We start from the raw sequence: 21,666 nt of genomic DNA on the forward strand, positions 1-21,666 counted from the left end.
AGTTGGGAGCGCGAGCGGCTGGCCCCGGCGGCGAGCGGCGGCGGCGGCGGCGGCGGCGGCGAGGGCTGCGGGACTCGGCGCGGCGCCGCAGGGCTCGGAGCGGCCCCCGGGGCATGGGCCGGGCGTGCTGCCCGCTCTCCGCGACTCGCCGCGCGCGGCCCGCGGGCACCTAGCCGTCCCGGAGGAAGCTGCGTCCAGACAAAAGCTGCCGCATCTCCGCCCGCTCAGCCCCTGCAGGTCTGCGGGGTGGGTGCCCGTCCCCCTCGGACTGTCGCCTCCAAACTTGTCGCTGGGTCCGAGAGCTTTCGAGAGCCTAATGAGCGGCCCTGAGCGGAAGCCCCCTGCGTGTTGTTGAGGAGGGCTAAGCACAGGGCTAAGGCGTCCCGGGGGGGAAAAAAAAGAAAAAAGAAAAGAAAAAACATAAAAGGAAAGAAAAGACAATGATTTCCTGGGACGTTGTCCACACCGTATTCCTGTTTGCTCTCCTTTATTCTTCCCAAGCTCAAGATGCAAGCCCCCAGCCCGACCCCGGGGCTGAGGAAATTCCCGAGGGGGCCTCCACCTTGGCTTTTGTGTTTGATGTGACGGGTTCCATGTACGATGACTTAGTTCAGGTGATCGAAGGGGCTTCCAAAATTTTGGAGACGTCTTTGAAAAGACCCAAGAGACCACTTTTCAACTTCGCCTTGGTGCCGTTCCATGATCCAGGTAAGGGAAATATTTATTCTTTGTGTTTCTTATTTCTCATGATTAATTACCTTATGTCTTATGCTCCAAAATTGTTTCAGTGCTAGGAAGTTTCTAAATCTTTTTTTTTTTTCTTCCTTTCTTTTAACGTGTAGCTGAAACCCATTGTAACAAAGAGCTGCTCTTTGGCATCTGACTTTGCTCCCCAATTCCTCCTCAGGTCTTGGAGGTGTTGGGACAGTGGCCCCAAACCTGGAAGTGTGGAACTACAGTTAAAAACCAGACCCCAGAGTTCCGAGCAAGGACGTGGAAACTGGAGGTCATTGACTTTTTAATTTCAGAGCTAAAGAATGCTTAATTATGAAGGCAGATTTGGACCTGGGTATCCAGCAGCGCTGCTCCTGGAGCTCCCATCCTGGCCGAGAGCACCCTCAGGATAGCTTAAATGAGAGAGGGAGGAAAAACCTGTTGTGTGAGACCCAAGGAAGCTTGTTGAGTAATTACTAGTGGAACCAAAGAGATGAAACTAAGAGAGAAGCCATTCATTTCTTAACTGAATCTATTCATTTTTGCCCCAAGTCATCATTAGTTCGGTTCCCAGATGGGTAGAAACATTATGTCCGTGTCTCATCCAGGAGAAATGCATGTAATTTGGTCGTCGGTACTCTTTAAAGGTAGTTGGAGCAAAATAACTGTACTTTTCCCCCTAAAGCGATGGGTTTCAGCTGCTCCACGGTAACATGATCCTATTTACTTTTTTTTCAGTTGCTATTTCATGTGGCACCTTTCTGTGAGGCTCAGAGGAGACCTCATTGTCATTGCCAGGGCAGCATTGCAGGGGGAGCCCTGGGGCTCCCTGTCTGACAGCCACCTGAGTTTCATTAGCGCAAGTCCCTGCCCAGTTGAAGAAAGACAGCAGTACTTTCTTAAAAGTCCTCCCCCACTGTTCTCCCACATTTTTCCTGCTTTGAAAGTCTCTCTCTTCACCTCGAAGACCTCAACACAACCTCTTCGCAATGGGAGCTTGATACTGAAAATCTTGAATTCTTTCCTTGCACCTTTTGACAAACATGAGCTCACATTATTGCTAGGTCTTAAATAGGCTTTCTTTAAAAAAAAATGGCAAAAAATAAGAGGGAAATGGAACTTTCTGGGATTTTTTTTTTTTGTTGTTGTTGTTGTTGTTCTTCTTCAGATATTGAAAATAAGAACCTATCCTACTTTTCTGGGACATACAGAAGAGTAGGATAGGTTTTTCTACACTTCTACATCGATTAAGCACAAAATGTTCTGCATATTTGAATAAAGAATTAAATGGTCCTTTACTGTTTTTCCTCTCTTAGACACCTCATGTGTTATGTTTTGATTTATTAAATGTCAGGATGCCAGTTATGAGGCAGTTCAAGGCTTTTGTTGTTTTGGAATAGCTTTTGTATATTTCTTCTATGGGGATATAGCTGAAGTTGGCTAAAAAATCAAGTAAAAATTGTTTTCTCTAAATAACATCACAATATACTCTTCTCCAAAAGAATCTTATGAAACATGATGTTGCTGCTCACAACACAAAAAATTGCCTCAAGTCATGAATGGAAACTGGATCATCATGATATTTTGATGCGATATAAAAAATTATTGGAATAAATTGTATTGTGGTGTGCTGCTTTCCAACTGTTACCAAATGGGAAAGTGTGTTGAAGATGACTTTCCTGTAGTACTTGGCATGCTATAGCTTTTTGAAATAATATGAGAAAATGACTAAATTGGTTCCATAAAATTAATTGCGTGTATAATTCCGCAAAATTAACTTTATTGGAATTCAAAGTAGAAGTGGCCAAGTGTTTATATTATCTAAGACTAAAGTATTTTCAAAGATAAAGAGAGAGATAGGAATTAAAACATACTAATAACCTTTAATTTAGTTTGCTAACTCACTTTACTGGATTATGATATTGTCTTTGTGTGATATTTGCGTGTGTGTGTGTGTGTATGGTGTGTATAATCATTTAAGAAAATTTGATTCTCGTGTTCTTTTGATTGGTGATCAGCCTGGAATGACAGAAAGAGCCTTGAATGGGGATTGGCAGTTTTACTGAGTGACATTAGAAAAGTCAATTTACCTGTTTCCTCAACTATGAAATGAGAGAATTGGATTTGAGCAGCTCTAAGTTCACTTCTGACTATGACATCTTGTTGTTGTCTGTTTGACTTGTGGTTGTTTTTCATAGCTCCCAATACCTATCCTTACCGTTGGGTGCTACAGCAGACATGGAGAGAAATAATGGGCAGATTTAAATACAAGAATTATAACCTTGGCTACCTACAGCTTTTCAAAGCTGGGTAAGGTCTGAGATATACTCTAAGTCATTTGACAAAAATCTTTAGGCCTTTGTACATGATTGGACTTATGGTTTGCAGTTTGGCTCAAGGTGGGTGCGGGTAAAAATTAAAATACGTAGAAAACACAGACATACATGAGACTCAAGTGTAACAGGTTAACAGGTAGATGATAAAAATTGTTCGGAAAATGTGCACATAAGGAAGCTGGTGTTGGAGGACCAAAAACATATTTGTGGTAGGAGGAAGTACCAGAGAGGACGATTGATGCTGACTGTGGTTAAGATGGGTTTTTCACTTCCATAATTACATTTAATATATTAATTTTTAACAGCTTCATTGAGATATAATTCCCTTAGTATTGAATTATTCATGTAAAATGTATAATTCAGTGGTTTTCAGTTTATTCACATGTACGTGCAACCACCAGCACGGTCTGGAACATCTTCATCACCTCAGAGAGAAACCCTGTGCCTTTTACGTCTCTGTCCCTTAGCTCCCTATCATCATCCCCCCAGTGCTAAGCAAGCACTAATTCACTTTCTGTCTATAGATTTTCCTGTTCTGGCCTTTCATCTGAATGCAGTCATATAATATGTGGTCTTTTTTGACCAACTTCCTTCACTTTAGCGTAATGTTTTCAAGGTTCATTCATGGAATAGCACGTGTCAGTGCTTTATTCCTTTTAATGGCTAAATAATATTCCATTGTGTGGTTGTACCACATTTTGCTTGTCTATTAATCCATAATGGCTATTTAGGGTTTTGGCTCTTACGAGTAGCGCTTCTACCAACATTTATGTACTAGTTTTTGTGTGGATATATGTGATGATGTAATTTATTAATAAATGTATATTTGGTCTTCATTCCCATTTCTTGCATAAAGTTCCTAAAAAAACCCTTGTAATATCTTAAATGATGAGAGCCATAGAGTTGCCTTTTGTTATGTTAGCGGAGTGACTTTTGGATCCCATCTAAGAATGGAGGCTGGTTGCCAGCAGCTTTAACCATGTGATTAGAGAGTTGGGATTTTTCAGTCCCACCCCAGATGTCTGGGGAGAGGAGAAGGTTTGGAGGTTGAATCCCTTGCCGGTGGTCAATGCTTTAATCAGTTATGACTATGTGCTGAAGCCTCCGTGAAAACCCACTAGGAAAGGGTTTGTATTGCTTTGGGGCAGTTCACCTGTAGAAATTTGGGGAGAATGGCACTCTCAGAGAAGGCATGGAAACTTCACACCCGTCTGATGTTTCCTCATGCATCTTTTCCATCTGGCTGATTCTGACTCATCCTTTTATAAAAAACTGATAATCTAGTGAGTCAATGGGTTTCCTGAGTTTTTTGAGCCACTCTCGCAAAAAGAAGCAGGTTGTGGGAGCCTCTGATTTATATCCAGTTGGTTGGAAGTCCAGGTAACATCCTGGACTTCAGCTGGGCTGGGGGTGGGCTGGGCAGTCTTGTACAACTGAACCCTTACTCTGTGGCATCTGGTGATGTGTGAGAACAGCTTGTTGTGACGTAAGGAAACCTCCTCATGCCCACATTGAAATTAGGTGCTCACAACACAGAAGAACGTATGTTTTCATTTCTCTTGGGTACATACCTAGGAGTGGAATTGCTGGGTCACAGCAACTCTGTGTTGAATTATTTGAGGAAATTCCAGACTGTTTTCCGGAGCGTGGGTACCATGTTCCATCCTGTCCTGTGGTGTGTGAGGGTTCGGATTCCTTCACATCCTCATCACCGCCAGCTTATTATTGAACTTGTTGATTCTTACGTGTTAATTTTTGCTGTGCTTTTTACAACACTCAAAACGTGTTTCTGTCTTTCTCAGCACACAGCTTGGAGGAGGGCTCATGGTCTTCCTCTAATGGCAACTCTTTTTTTCCCAGTCGTCCAGTTCTCCTCTCTGTAAGACAAGTACTAGAGACAGAGGAAAGGGTAGTGTGTATAGATGAGTCACTTCTTATAAAGAAAAGTTCTCTTCTCTTTCATTATGTCTCAGGCTTTTCCCCAGGGTATCTTTTATGTCTGCCTTCATTCATTCATTCATTCACTCACTCACCAGTTCTGTTTCAGGCACTGCTTCAGACACTGGGCATATGATTGTCTGAATAAAACAAACACTTCTGCACTGACAGAGCTTACATTCTCCTGAGAGAGGACACCAGCAATAAGGAAAATAATTAAGATATATATGATGTATTTGTTGGTGGTAATTGGTCTGGAGAAAATAAAAAGCAGAAAAAGAGCATGAGGAGTTTGAAGTGAGTTGAGTGTTTTGATATTTAAAATGTGGTGGTCGCGAAGCTCCTGATTGCAAAGGGCACAGTTGAACACAGTTGAAGGAAATAAGAGGGAGCAATGAGGATATCTGAGGAAAGACTTATGCAGGCAGAGGAACCATAAATGAATTGTTCTGAACATGGCAGGAGCATCCTGTCATAGTCAAGGTACTGTGAAAAGACCAGGGTATCCAAGCACAGAAGGGGGGATAGGGAGAAGTTAGGAGGTGAGATCAGAAAGTTGGTGGGGCACATCATGAAAGGGCTCATAGGCCACTCTGACCTTGGCTTTTCTCTAAATGAGATGCAGAGCCATTTTAGGGTTTTGAACTGAGTAGTGACATTATCTGACTCATGCATCCACACAAATCATTCTGTGAGTTTGAAAATAATTCTAAAGCAGAGGAAGGGCAGCAGCAGGGAGGATAGGAGACTATTGTATTGTTCAGGCACAAGAGGATGGTATACCGTGGGCAAAGTTGGTAGCTGTGGAAGTTTGAAGAGAGAGTTGGATTCTGTATATATTTTAAAGATTTGACCAAAAGGATTTCATGACGTGTGAGGAACAAGACAGAAGACAAAACCGATACTGAGGATTTGTCTTGAGTGAATGGAAACATAGCAGAGCCATTTACTGAGATGGAGAAGGATGAGCAAGAAGCAGGTTTGAGAAAATGTTTGGGAGGATGAGGCTTTCATTTTTGGATATGGTTAAGTTTGAGATGATTTTTGGTACCCAAGTGGATATGTTAAGAAGGCAGTAGGATGTATGAAATTAAGGTTCAAGAGAAGAGGTCTGGATCTGAGATATAAATTGGGGATCCAAGCGTAAACATATAGTTGATATTAAGGGCTGTGAGTCTAGACAAACCATTAAGGCACTGATAACTTGAAGAATATTAAAGGTCTGTGGACTCAGAGAGATTAGGATATACCAGCAAAGTAGCCTGAGAAAGTTGAGGTCAGAGAGGGAAAAGGGTATGTTATGCTAAAGGTCAAGAGAGGAAAGTATTTTCAGGAAGAAGCACTAATTGGTTAATTAAGAGAAGGATGGAGAATTGGCTAGTCACTTTAGCAATGTGGAAGTCGTTGGTGACTCAGCAACCCTAGCGAAGTGTAGTGATGGAAGTGAAAGCCTGTTTGGAGAGAATTCAGAAGAGAATGGGAGAAAAGTCATTGGAAATCTTTGGAATTATATTGTTTCCAACTACTGGAATGTTTGCTTTGTTCATGAAGCAAATATTGAAATTAGTTTTAATAAATGATTCAACCAGTATTTTGCAAAGTGCAAATTCAATGTATTAGAAAGAACATCCAATTTGGAACAGAAGATTTGAGTTCTTTTCCTTAGTCTGTCATTTGAGCAAGTCATTCAGCCTTGCCAGACTTCTGTTTCTCTATCTATAAAATTTCTGCCTTGGTAGGTTAATATTTAAAGTGTGTGATTTTAATGATTGTAATTTGGTGAAAGATAAGTGACTGCAAAGGGATTCCAAGTAGCAAGGACTTGATTCACTGGGAGAAATATCAGATTACTTTCTCTATACTTAAAGAGTTTCATAGTAATAAAACTTGTGAGCCCTCAGTGACTTTGTATATTTCTTTCTGCAGGACCTTCAAGGTGTTAAGAAAGCACTCTAAGACTTCATGAAAAGATTCCCTTAGACTAATTTTCTGAGCAATAGCAAAATCCCTGGAAGCCATAATAACTAGAAAGATTTTTATGAAGAAAATATTGCACATTTAGACTTTGAAAACCTATACAAATTTATATGAACTCAACTTCAAATTGAAATGTTTTGAGTTCCAATATGTATAGGAAAAAGAGCTACAAAGCTATTAGTCTCCTTTTGCTTCTAGCATATTCTACAGGAAGAAGGATTTTCATGAGGACAAGGATTGGTCTTTAAAGTCCAAGAGAAATCCAACCAAAGGCAACAAACTAACATTTAAGAATGAGAGATTTTATTTGGACAATGATAACTCTGTTTCCTAGGATGATAGAATATTTTAACCTGAGAGAGTAGAGCTATGTCACTGGATGTTTTCTGAGGATATGTAGAGGTGTTTTTCTATGTACAATGAAAACTTTCTCCCAAAATAAAAAGGACCAAATTTTGATAAATAATGCTTAATGTGTTAGGGATGTTTCTATTGAACCAAATCCTCTCTGACTCCCACACAATGGTGGGGTTTTTCTTTTTGTTTTGTTGTTGCCATTAAGTTGAGGAGGAGCCTTCTAACTGATTGTTGGTAAATCAGAATTTGGTTTGCTTATGGTTTGTCTCTGGTCAAACAAACAATACCCATCCTCAGCGGCCTTTTTAAGTCTGCTGACCTACCTTTCTCTCTGACTAGATATTAACCTCCTTGGGTAGGGACTGCCCCATTTATCTCACAGGTCTGGAACACAGTACACACACACACACAAATATTTCACGAATGAATTAATGAATGCTGGAAACAAGAACCAGTGATTTCTCTGGGTATTTTAATCTTACCTTTCATTTCTGTGACTTTACTTTTTGTTATTTAAAGATTTTATTTATTTAACACTGTGGAGATTCCTCAGAAAGTTAAAAATAGAGCTACCCTATAACCCAGGAATTGCACTATTAGATATTTATCCAAAGGACACAAACATAGTGATTCAAAGGGGCATATGTACCTCAATGTTTATAGCAACAATGTCCACAATAGCCAAAATACAGCTTTCTGTATATAGCCCAGATGCCCATTGACAGATAAATGGATAAAGAAGATAAGAATATGTGGTGTGTGTGTATATATATATCTTTTATGTATTTATAAATATATAAATGTGGAATATACATATATCTATAATGGAATATTAGCCATCAAAAAGAATGAAGCCTTGCTATTTGCAGTGATGTGGATGGAACTAGAGGGTATTATGCTAAGTGAAATAAGTGAGTCAGAGAAAGACAAATATCATATGATTTCATTTATATGTGGAACTTAAGAAACAAAACAGATAAACATAGGGGAAGGGAAGGAAAAATAAAATAAGATGAAATTTTATTCAGAGAGGGCGACAAACCATGAGACTCTTAACTATGGGAAACAAATTGAGGGTTGCTGAAAGGGAGGTGAGTGGGGGGTTGGGGTAACTGGGTGATGGGCATTAAGGAGGACAGGTGATGGAATGAGCACTTGGTGTTATGTGCAACTGATGAATCACTATATTCTACCTCTGAAAATAATAAAACATTACATGTTATTAAAGTGATTTTATTTTATTTTATTTTATTTTTTTTTTTAAGATTTTATTTATTTATTTGACAGACAGAGATCACAAGTAGGCAAAGAGGCAGGCAGAGAGAGAGAGGAGGAAGCAGGCTCCCTGCTGAGCAGAGAGCCCCATGTGGGGCTCGATCCCAGGACCCTGAGATCACGACCTGAGCCGAAGACAGAGGCTTTAACCCACTGAGCCACCCAGGCACCCCTAAAGTGATTTTAAATTTTAAAAAATTTGTTTATTTATTTGACACAGAGAGAGGGAGAGAATGCACATGAACAGGGGGTAGAGCAGAGAAAGAGGGAGAAGCAGAATCCCTGTTGAGTAGGGAGCCTGATGTGGGGCTCGATCATAGGACCCCAGGATCATGACCTGAACCTAAGGCAGTCGCTTAACCAACTGAGCCACCCAGAAACCCCATGCAACTTTTCTTTTTAAATGATAACAATCAGAACAAAACTAAACAACATAATGATTTACTAACTCAGCCTTTTGGTGACACATATGTCCCATCTAAGACTGAATATGATTTGGAGATCTTGTGATCCAGGTAATGCCCGAGTCTTTGGGTAGTCATTGAAAGTTTGTATAGCACATGAATTTGGGGAAGGATGGATTTCTATGCAGTCTGGACTGTGTTGGCTGAACTACCTTCCGCTTTTTACTAAACTGGCTGAAGAAGTATCACAACAAATAAATTAATTTCTAAGGAACACTGTGAACAAAAGACCCACATTATAGGTAGTTCTCACAAGTCTACAGGGATTCTCCACCTTGGTTTTATTTTTTCTGACAAATCCCCATGAGAATTCCCATCTCTGTGGAGTATAGGAAAAATTTAAAAACCGGACTCATGTCAGATGTAAGGTGTAATGATATCAACTTTCCCTATAAGAGTGATATAATGGTTAAATAAGACAATATATGTGAAAATCCTTTAAACGTGGTATAAAATTGGGGATGCCTGGCTGGCTCAGTCATTGGGCATCTGCTTTTGGCTCAGGTCATGATCACAGAGTCCTGGGATTGAGCCCTGCCTCGGGTTCCCTGCTCAGTGGGAAACTGCTTTTCCCTCTCCCCTCTGCCACCCCTGCTTGTATTCCCTTTCTCGCTTGTGTGTCTCTCTCTGTCAAATAAATAAATAAAGTCTTATAAAAAAAATGTGGTATAGAATCAGTGGTGTTGCTCTTACTGAATGACTCCCATTTGTCAATAAATTTGAATGGGTGCTGCAGAGGAGCCAGTTATTAAGAAAAACAGTAGAATATTTATACAATAAGATTAAAAAATTAAATAGAAAAATATCCTCTTGATAATGGGACTAGTAGTCTCTTGGCAAAGGGCAATTCAAACAAGTTCAAATGTAGTACCATTCTAATAACATTCACTGCTTGAGAAGCATCAATTCTTTGCTGCCCTCGGCCCTGGAGCCCTTGACCACTGGCTTTATAATTGGGAAACCAACAGGAGAATTTAAAAATCCAAAGGTAAGTCATCATTGATTCATTCATTTATTCACTTACTCATCAGTCAATAATAGGCTTCTTACTATTTGTCAAGGACTGTGGTAAGTACTTTTGATTCAAAAATAATGAAGCATAACTTAGAAGAAGTGAACAGTCTCTGGGGAAAGCAAGAGAAATAGGAATAATATATACCATGATATGTTTTATAGTGGAAAGAAGCACAGGAACTGCGTGAGCCCAGAGCAGTGCCCTTGATTCACAATTGAGGGAACTTGATGGACCCTAAAGTGTTTCTGGAAGGGTATCCTGGCCTGAAACCTGGACATAGTGCATAAGTAAAAGTAGTTTAATCAAAATATTAAGGAATTTGCATTACATCCTGAAAGCTTTCAGGAGCTTGGAAGGATTTTGAGTGAGGAGTGACATAATTGGGTTTTCACTTTAGATCTCTATCTCTTGGTTGGATTGGAGCAAGGCATCCTGAGAGCTGAGAGCTGAAATCTGAGGCTATCACAGTAATTCCGGGTGGAAATACTGAGGTGACTTGGATATAGGCGGAAGGCTGTAGATTTCTGAGCTATTAGCAAAGTCCATTGGACTTTGGGACTGGACTTAGCCCTCCTAGCATGAGAAAAAAGGGAAATATGAATTCCTGCTTAGGTTAAAATATGGAATTGGCTTACAATTGAAGAGAAAATATATGTAAAGCCAGTTTTAAGAGATACCATTACTCTCAGGCCAGTAGTCTTGATAATAAGCTCCTTATACATAACTTGCGTAAAATAAAGTATCAGCCAAAAGTATGGGGGAGTCAACAATGAAAATGAGAGTCACAGAAACAACTAAGTCATCGTCCAACCAAGTTCTTTATTTTAATTGAGGTGTAACTGACATATAACATATTAACTTCAGGTGGAAATGTAATGATTTATTATTTGTATATATTGTGAGATGATCACCACAGTAAGTCTAGTTAACATCTGTCACCATACGTAGCTATAAACATTTGTTTTCTTGTGATAAGAATTTTGAAGATTGACTTTTAAATATGCAGTGCAGTGTTAACTAGAGTCACCAGGCCGTACACCATGTTCTCATGACTTCCTCATTTTATTACTGGAAGATGGTACTTTTTGATGTCTTCACCATTTTGACACCTTCCCCAACCCCCATTTGGGAACCATCAGTTTGTTTTCTATATCTATGAGCTTGGTTTTGTTTTTAGATTCCACATATAAGTGAGATCTTGGGGTATTTGTCTTTCTGTGTCTAACCAATCTCACTTAGCATTATACCCTCTAGGTCCATCCGTGTTGTCACAGCTGCCAAGATTTCCTTCTTTCTTACGGCTGAATAATATTTCATTGTGTATATACTGCATTTTCTTTATCTACTCGTCCATCGATGGGTATGTAGGCTGTTTACATATCTTGATTATTACAAATAATGCTGCAGTGAACATGGGGGTCCATATGTCTTTTTGAGGTAGTGTTTTTGTTTTCTTCAGATAGATACTCTTGTGGTATTGCCGAATATTATGGTTGCTCTATTTTTCTTTTTTTGAGGAACCTCCGTACTGTTTTCCTTAGGAGCTGCACCAGTTTACTTTCCCATCAACTGTGCACAAGGGTTCCCTTTTCTCCACATCTTTGCCAACAGTTGTTATTTCTTGTCTTTTTGATAATAGCCATTCTAACAGGTGTGAGATGATATCTCACTGTGGTTTTGGTTTGCCTTTTCCTGATGATTATGATGTTGAGCAAATTTTCATGTACCTGTTGGTCATCTGTATGTCTTCTTTGGAAAGATGTCTATTCAGATCCTCTGCCCCGCTTTTAATTGGATTGTTTGGGTTTTTTGCCAAGTTCTGTCTAGGGCTCAGAATGTTAGTTCATTCTACACTTAACGAGTCCACCCATCAGTAACATTCTAACTATGGCAGTAGACTGTTTATCTTTATAAATATGTAATGAGGTCATTACATATTTGGATCATACTATTAACTCTCCTTGTTTCGATTGCATGCTCACTGTACAGCCTCCTGATAATTTAACCTAATGCACTTTCCTTATGGGGAGAGAATGCTCTGGTCAGACTTGCACGTACATCAGATTCACTAGACAGCTATATTCTTCATTGGTAACTCATATTTTGGCATACTGTTTTCATGTATCAGTCTCTATTGTTTAAAATATTCTGACGGTGTCAAGTTCAAGTTTTTGAGTTTGCAAGTCTGAGAGCCAGACCTTGGTTGGTGGTGAATTTAACAAAATAAATGTCTCCCTGTGTGGGTCTGTTTGGGTGGCCTGTCTCCAGGTATCATTCCTCAAGCATCTGCAACTGTCAGTGTTAGTATGAGTAGTGCCAAGTAGCTGTTCTGTCCTCTTGAAACTTGTATAGATGACAGCTGAAGCCATTGGAATAAATGAGATCATCCAAGGAGAGTATGTACACTGAGAAAAGAAAAGAGAGGGTAGAACTATGGAGAATATAAGCATGTAAAAGAAGAAGGGAAGTTCATAGGGGATTCTAGGGGATTCTGGAAAAAGTCCAGGAAAATAGGAAGAGAAACTTGAGTGAGCAGCATTTGGAAATCTAAGAGGTAATGAGTTTTAAGCAGGAGAAGTTGTTAATTCTGTCCATTTATAAGGTTATAGAAGATAAAGGTTAAACTCACAGGCTGAAGTGAAGTTCATTGGGGTTGTGGAGCCACAGGGCTGAAATGGGTAAGAAAATGGTGCTAGCAAATGCAGTCTCTTTATTTTGTGAAACATATCATTTTGGTTAAAATCATGCGCAGTGGAGTTTGATGCTTGGGTCGGAAGCCTGGCTCTATCAATTACTTGTGTGATTTTAACTTCTTTGTGTTTCAGTTTCAGTAACTGGGAATTGTGAGAATGTGAGCATTGAAATAACAGATGTCCAAAACTTAGCACAACCCTTTGCCACACAGTAAATTCTCAATAAACATTAGTTATTGAGACTTAGTTTTAAGGAAGACTTTTTTTTTTTTTTTTTTTTTTTTTTAAAGGGGAGAGAGGAGAGAATGTTTAAATACTGCTGGAAAAAAGTCATTTCAGTAGAAGACTTGGAAAATGTCAGAGAGAACAGGTAATTATGAAACCAGGACTTTGAGGAAGCAAGAGGAGATGGGATTCAAAGTAGAGGGACTGGTTGTTGGCAGGAGAAGACCTTCAGTTCTTTAGTGTGATAGACAAGAAGCAGATCACAGACAGGCATGGTCAGAGACGAGCTGGTAGGTGGGGAGACAGGATCTTAGGTCACTTCTTGTCTGATGGACTCTTTTGACTCAAGGAAACAGATAGTGATTTGCTGAAAGGAGGGAAGTGGCAGAGGATAATGGAATTTTGGAGGTAGAAGGTGACTATAGGGACACATAACAGGATGAGCTGTGGTTCGGAAGATGAATTTATAATGCTCGAACACTGCCTAGCTATGAAATTTCTTTTTTTTTTTAAGATTATTTATTTATTTATTTGACAGAGAGAGAGAGAGAGAGAGAGATCACAAGTAGGCAGAGAGTCAGGCAGAGAGAGAGGGGGAAGCAGGCTCTCTGCTCAGCAGGGATACTGAGGCAGATGCAGGGCTCGATCCCAGGACCCTGAGATCATGACCTGAGCCAAAGGCAGCGGCTTAAACCACTGAGCCACCCAGGCGCCCCAAGCTATGAGATTTCTTTAGCAGCTCTCAGCAACTTGGGCATAACTTCTGAGGTTGACCTCTGGTTTGATCTACGACTGGGATTTTGTCGAGCAGATGTGACTAAAGAAATAGGATATGGTTGAGCAGGATATTGTTAAGAGAAAGACTGAAGTGACAGATCATAGAGTCAGGTCTGGATATCTTGGATGGACAAAATTTGATATTATGCATGTGGAGGATTCTATGACAAGGAAGCTCAGGTCATTGATTAGAATAGCCAGCGTGACTGATCCTAGAATTTAGCTTGCATAGCAAAGGAAGTTTTAACTAGGATGAAGATAGTGGGATTGAGATCAAGGAACTCGGGTCTGCAGAGTTGAACGTGGTTGTTAAAGTAACCCAGATGGTAACAGTGCTTCAAACAGTGAGAAAGATAGTAAGTCAGGCATCAAATTTTTATTTGATAAGAATTATTGAGAAGTCTTCAGGTGGTCCTTGATGATGTTGAGGAGGGTTAGAGAGGTCATAGGTGACATGCACCCCAAAAGGCGGGTGTTTTCTTTGAAAGTAGAGAACTAATGGACTATGGACCGGGAATGGGTCAGCACCACCTCCTGTCCCTGTCTCCAACACCTGAGCAGACCCCACTAGGGAGGACTGTCGGGGAGATGGTGCCATCCAAGGACAACCCTGTTTCAGCTGAAATGGGAGGTAGATGGAGAACTGTGTGGGAAGATGGGTTGGAAGTTCTAGGGATTTGGGAGGGCATAGGATGTTGAAGGAATGGGTCAAGAGAGGAAACAGAGTAAGTGAGAAGACGAATGGTTTGTATCTGACTGAAGCAGCGACCACAGATCATTGTGACATGAAGCAGGGTGAATACGCTGGTTGCAAAGTCTAGCCATGGCTTGTATGTAAGTTTAAGATACTAGGTCAGGGTCTGGGAGAGTCAGAGCCTAATGAAATGAGTTGTTGGCAACTCTGAAGGCAACGTGGCTGGTAGGGACTCCTGATGCAGCATCTTATCTCACACGCCTTACTGACACAGGCATAGTAACATGATTTTTATTTCTCATAAGAACAGCCACCATTTTATTTTTCTGTCATGACTGTGGACCAGACACCGAACTAGGCACATTCCATGCTTTATCTCATTTAAGGCTCACAAAAATTCTTGAGTGATAGATGTTATCTTTACTCTACATATGAGACCACTGAGGCTTATATGATAGGAACTCTCACAAAATGTACAAAATCTCCTGAAAAAGAATAGCTTTCTGTAAGTTATTATTATGATTATTATTTTTTGCAGCCTCGTATTTTGAGAAGTATGCGAGATTGAGAGAACGTGCCCAAGAAGGCATGGCTGAGGGACCACTGTGTTAGTCCTTCTAAGGCTACAATAACAAAGGACCACAAACTGGGTGGCTTAAACAACAGAAATTTATAGTCTCAAGGTTCTGGAGGCTGGAAGTCTGAAATCAAGGTGTTGGCAGGGTTGTTTCCTTCTGAAGGCTGTGAGAGGGAATCTGTTCCATGCCTCCCTCCTAGCTTCTGGTGCTTTGCTGGCATTCTTTGGTGTTCCTTGGCTGGTAGATGCACTGATTTCTGCCTTCATGTTCACAGGGTGGTCTCCCTGTGTGCAATTTCCCTTTTTTATAAGGACACCAGTCATATTGGATTACTGGCCCACCCTACTCCTATATGATCTCATTGTAACTAACTGTATCTTTTATAACCTTATTTCCAAATAAGGTCACATTCTGAAGTGCTAGGGGATAGGACTTGAACATGAATTTTGTTGGGACACAATTCAACCCATACTGAGACCACTCACTCAGTGATTAAGAAAAGTCTTTAGCTCTTAACGAGTCAGTTAAGAAATTATTAGAAATTTCTAAATTATTAGAAATTTTTGATAACAGTGTTTGCATCAGTGAATATCATGGACTCTAAGCTCTGATCTCTTTTTGGGTAAGAATGGGGTTCTCATTGGGAATTATGGAGAGGGTCGTTAATATGTTGAGGTGCTGTTTAAGTCCTTAAAATAATTTTGAATTTTTAAAAAATATGTGCATTTTACTCTTAAATCATTTAGTACTTGAGATCTTTTACTCTGAAAACATTTAATTAAGTTTTATTGATTTTTTGAAGATGTTGAGCCATTTACTTGAGTTTTGAAACAGAGAAAATTATAAAGGAGCTAGGAATTCTGAGGATTATGTGTGGGTTCCAAAGTATTTTAAGTTTGTATACCTCTAGGTTTCTCTTCTTGGAAACTTCAAACACACTAATTGGAGCAATTTTTCCACAGCACCAGATCTCTAAGAGCTTACCTTTAAGCTCTGTTTTATAGCAGGTGGGAGGAGTTCCTTGAAGTTGCCTGGCTGGAAGGAACTCTGATTACCACTGAAAAGGCCTCAGGGCAGTGGTAGCTGTTCTCTTGCCAAGATCTGACCGGGGGAAGCTGGCTGGTTAAATGAGACTAATGGCTGATGGAAAGAAATAAATTTATGAGATGGTTCTTGTTCTTTAAGTTTTTTTTTTTTTTTTTTTTTTTTAAACCAGGTAGAAGGTCAAGACAATACATTATTTAATGAAGCAGTAGAGAACAAAATTCTAAAACAATATTGTAGCATCTGGCATATCAATTTTTAAGATTCAAAGTGAAATGTTTTGTTTTTTGTTGAGTTCATTATTTGTACTTCAAAGCCCTTTGCCAGAGCACACAGAAAACCTCATTTCTATTGTTCTGTATTCCCCAGAGGGTCTTCTCTGCTCTTCTTAGGTGACCCTGTTCGCCACCCCCTGAATCAGATGATCACACTTTTGCCTTTAAGTTTTCTCTTAAGCCACGCCCTATGTTGGAATGTCTCCCTGTGTGCCAGACATTTTTGTTTCTCTAATTAAAAGATTGTTCAAAATTTCACCTCTTCCAAGGAATTTTCCTGGATTATTGGAAAAGTGTCATTCAATAGTGACATTTATTATATGTTTTATGGACTTAATTTATGCCTTTGATAACTTCACTTCTTTTTTCTTCTTCTTCCACAGTATAAAAAAAATGAACAATTGAGTTGATTTATCTTGACAAAGTAAAATCTGGTAGAGTTAAATTTAGAGATTTTGAGTGAATAGACTCTAAAATGAAATAGACCAGAGTTTGATTATTAGTAGGTTACTAAGTTCTCAAGGCTGTAGTCTCCTTACCATGAAAGTGAGAGAAACAGTCATGCTTCCTTGTCAAGTTGTGAGAATTAGAGGGGAAAATGGACTGGAACATTTAGTATGAAGCCTGACATAAAGTCAGGACTCAGGAGGATTTTTCACAGGAAATTAACACTTGATATAGAGTCAAAACTCCTGGGTCCTGGCTCTAACAGGACGGGTCCTTTGACCTCTTAGAACCCGTTTCCTCCTGTCTAAAATAAGGATGCAATCACTAGTTTGCTGTTAAATGGTAAACCACTGGCTCTGGAGTGGGGCATGGGGAGGGGTCCTTATTTGTAGCATCTGACAATTTCCATTTCACAATTTCCACAATTTCCAACTGTGCCGGAGCCAATTTCAAACTACCACATGATGTCGTTGGGTGTGGAGCTGTGAAGAGATGTGCACAATTGTTTCACCCACCCTAGCACAAAGGGGAATATTTATGTTTAAATGAGATGGTATTTATGAAAGGACTTTGTGTAATAGGTTTTCACCAGATGTCAGCTTAACATTCCTTGGAAAAGTCCTTTAGATAGGTAGAATTATTGAGTGTGGCATTAATTCTGACAGGAAGCAGACTGAGCACTTTCTTCTCCATGGCAGTTTGAGAAATTTCAACAGTAAAGACCCAGAGATGCCAGGCAGACAAGACTAAGGCAGATTTAGAATAGGAGGAAACTACCACATCTTTAAATATTCACTGAGGGCATCTCGAGGGTATCTCACATTTATTAGCACCCCCTCTCCATGCCACATGCATCTTTTCCTCTGTTCCCCAACTCAGCAAGCATTTTGCCAGTTTCTTGCAGCTGTTTCAGACCACACCCTTGGAGTCATCCTGGACTCATCTGTTTTATACCCTACCAGCCACTGCAAGTTCTCCTGGCTTGGTCTTCAAGTCTTAGTTTGACCACTTACTTACCCCTCTACCTCAGGTTGCCGGGAAGGGCCAGCAATCCCGGTATCAATGGATGAAAGATTACTTCAAACTTCACTGTGAAAAGAGAGGAGAAGGCAAGGGAGTCAACGCTCAGAGAAGAAGACCCTTTACTCTTCTTTGCTCTCGCCTTTATTGGTCCTTCAGGAGAATCATAAATCTTAATCACTCTTTCTCAGGCATGTGATGTGTGACAAGGGATCGTACTGGAACCAGGAGGATCTGTTTATGTATGGGAAAGATAGGATATGCTGGTCTGGTGTTCTATTGTCTGCTACACATAGCCTGGGGACAATGCATACATGTCTTAGATCACAGGGAGGTTGGGCTAAGAAAGCACTGTGGGGGGCAATTTCCTGCGGCTTTCCTACGGCAGAGTGGTCTGCAGTGCTTGGCATTCTGAAGGCCTATGCCCTTCTCGGAAACCCTCTGTCCTCCCAGGGCCTCCATTTTAGCAAGCCAGGTACTGTAGATGATTTCATGCTCTACCTTAACCCCAACACTGAGTCACTTTAGCGGGTCTCCCTGTTATTCTCTCCAGAGCCACCAGAGGAGATTTTAAAATGAAAGGCAGCTCACATTATTCCCCACTCCCCTTTCTGACCTCCTCACTCACTTCATTTTTCGCACATTGGCATCTTTATTAATTCTTACAAGCCAGGCACACACCCTCTCCAGAACCATTGCTCCTGTTCCTTCTTTCCCCAGAATCTTGGTTGGCTCATATCATGACTTCACAAATCTCTTGGCTCAAGGTTACCCCCTCAGAGAGGCCTTCCCTGTCCACCACCCTAACAGAATGCCCCGTATGACTTTGTCCTGTCAATCTGCTTTATTTTTCTTTTTATAGACTTAGCCCGGCTTGACGTTAGAGATGACGTGAATCCATTTATTAGAGGTCTAGCTCCTCCACTCAGTATAAACTCTCTGGGGTCAGACTTAGTTTTCATGACTGAATTCCCCAGAGCCTCACAAAGAAGACTCCTTGACATATAGAAGGTACTTAGTACGTGGTTATTCAATGAAAGGGTGAATTTCTGTTAATGTTCCATGTGTATTAAAAAGAAATTCTTTAACTGAGTGCAAACCTTCAATATATGTCCATAAGATCAAGCTTAATTATGTTGTTCATAGATCCTGTGTCTTATTGCTCAATTGATTTATCAGTTTTTGAATAAACTATAAGTTTTGCATTTGGATTGTGGTTTTGTTCATGCTTTTTGTAACACCAGTCATTTTTTGTTTTTAAGGACATATTGTTGGGTATATACTGGTGCTGTTCTTGGTGAATTGTCCATTTTAACATTAAATATACGGTCATCTTTATCTGTGATACTTTTGCCTGTAAATATATTTTGCTCGGTATTAATAATGCTGTTCCATATTTGGTTGATATTTTTGATATATTTTATCTTTTTCTTCTCTCCAAACTATTTTAATAATCAAGTTTAATCCTGTACTTTTATTGTGATTATTTATGTATTTGGACTTATTTTTATTATCTCATTTTGTGCTTTCTGTTTACTGTGATTTTTGTTAATCCTGCCTCCCCTTTTCCTGCTATTAAATTGAATTATTATGTTATTAGTTTGGTAATTATAGATTGCATTTCTCTCTTTTCACCACTACTCTTAATTTAGTTCACTTAATGAAGTCATTAAGTCGAATTAATCAGTGTCGATGTTCCTGTGTAGTACAAAAGCCTCGAAACGTTTTATTCTGATCACCCTCCGCCTACCCTCTATAGCATTAACTGGTTTATTCGATCCATCTTGTTTTTAAGCCCCAATGAGTCATTTTTGTTTATATAGTCTATGTTTGTATAGGTTTGCCTTGTTTACTAATTTCTTTACTTCTTGTTACTTCTAGCTTCCCACTCCATTTTGGACTCTTTCATGTTTTTTTCCATTCTTTTTTACTTTCTTTACCTCCTTTACTGGTTTTTTCAGGAATCGTATATAAGTGAGTGTTGGTTTGCAACCTCAGGAGTTTCCTGGGTAAAATTCTGAACTACCCTCTGTACACAGGAGGCAAGGAAAGACCAAAGAAGGAAGTAGACCCCTCCAGATTGGTAGGTGGTAGGTTTAATAAGTCAAGGGAAGTTTTAATGCTTTGGGCAGCAGCCTGGTGAATAGTCCTCTACATCTGGCCCCTAGAATCTTAAGAGTTTACGTAGGAGTCTTAATAGGATTCAGTCATGTATGCAGTTCAGATGTTCTCAATAACAAGTTATTCTCTCAAGGCTTCTTCCTTGAAGTAGCTCTTCATGCAGGAATGGTGGGCGAAAGGGTGAAAAGCCTCCACCTTGCATTTCAACCTGTAGTCACCTCCTCTCCATGACCTCCTTCAACAATAGGAAATCCTTTTGGCTTTCGTTTATTTGTTTGCTTAGAATTTATGTATAGCATCTTTTTTTTTTTTTTTAAAGATTTTATTTATTTGACAGAGATCACAAGTAGGTGGGGTGGGGGAGGGGAAAGCAGGCCGCCTGCCGAGCAGAGAGCCCAATGCCAGGCCCAATCCCAGGACCCCGAGATCAAAGGCAGAGGCCCAACCCATTGAGCCACCCAGACACCCCTAGAATTTATGTATAGTATCTTAATTTGTGATTACAAGGTCAGGATAGAATTTTGTATCTAATTTAGCCCATTAAAAGTATTCTTTTATTGTTTTCTGACTTCTTTGCTGTTGATGAGAAATCTGTCAGTTTGTCATTCCTTTTTACTTAAGCTGTCTTTTCTTTCTGGTTATTTTACAATGATCTCTTTGCTTTTCTGTTTCTGCAGTTCTTTATTTAATTTCTAAGCATGGATTTGATTTTGATTTTCCTGCTTGAAACCTAGTTTGCCTCTCCGACCTGAGGACTTAAGTTTGTATCCAATTTTGGATAATTCTTATTTTTCAAATATTTCCTCTCTTTATTCTGTAATGTCCTCTTCATAAAACCACATTAGGTGTACTTTTGATCTTTTCATTGTATTCACCAAGGCTCTTTATCTTTCTTTCATATTTTCCATTTCTTGGTGATTTCCTCAAATTTTGTGTGCAGTTCACTTCAGCTCTATTTAATGTACTCTTGAAGTCATCCATTGAGTTTTCAATTTCAATAACTGTAGTTTTTTATTTCCAGAAGTTTCATGTGGTACTTTTTCAAATTTGCCTATTTTATTTTGTATCATATGCTTTCCAATCTTATAGTCTCTTTAATAGTGTTCTATTATTTCTACCTCTTAGAGTGGCACAAATTCTTCCAAGTATTTGGTATACTGACTCTCCCTCATTGTGGTTTGTTTCCTTGTGTGTTTGCTAATTGTTGACTGTGAATACATCTTCAGCAGGGAGTCTAGTGTCCCCTAGATTGTACACTACTGATGTTTATAGAGAGGTTTGCGTTTGCTTTTGTTGTAGTCCTAAAATTAGTTTGTGGGCTTATTTATTTATTTATTTATTTATTTATTGGGCTTTGGATTCTTGCACCATAGAGTTAGTATAACTCCTACTAAGTCTTATATGTTTCTGGTTTAGGATTTCAGTTTCTCTCAGGAGATTTATCCCCCCCCCCCCCCCATTAGAGACCTGGATAGATGGCAAGTTTTCTTGCCAATTTTTTAGGTTAGTGGGAGGAATTTCCTGATCCCCATTTCATTGATAGCCCTGAGCTTTAAGTGGGGTACTCTCTTGTAGTTCTCTGATCCAAAAGACGCTGATACCAAGAAATGTACCTCCATGACATTAAAATTTTAGCAGCCAAACCCTATATCAGGATCTGATACTCTCTTTTGCTGCCATGGTGACAACAGAAGTTTAATTTTGGTTTGAATTCCC

General features: G+C 39.7%; 1 protein-coding gene across 3 annotated transcripts in view; it reads left to right on the top strand.

The window, feature by feature from the left end:
• Window positions 1-440: 440 nt before the first annotated feature.
• HMCN1 (hemicentin 1) overlaps window positions 441-21,666 on the top strand; it is a 475,982-nt gene continuing 454,756 nt past the window's right edge. For all 3 annotated transcript variants that reach the window (XM_059145201.1, XM_059145202.1, XM_059145204.1), the window contains exon 1: window positions 441-708. In XM_059145201.1, the coding sequence (XP_059001184.1) occupies window positions 441-708 (268 nt within the window). The remainder of the gene's footprint in view (window positions 709-21,666) is intronic.

Source organism: Mustela lutreola, chromosome 14 (assembly GCF_030435805.1).
Source record: "Mustela lutreola isolate mMusLut2 chromosome 14, mMusLut2.pri, whole genome shotgun sequence".
NCBI lineage: Eukaryota > Metazoa > Chordata > Mammalia > Carnivora > Mustelidae > Mustela > Mustela lutreola.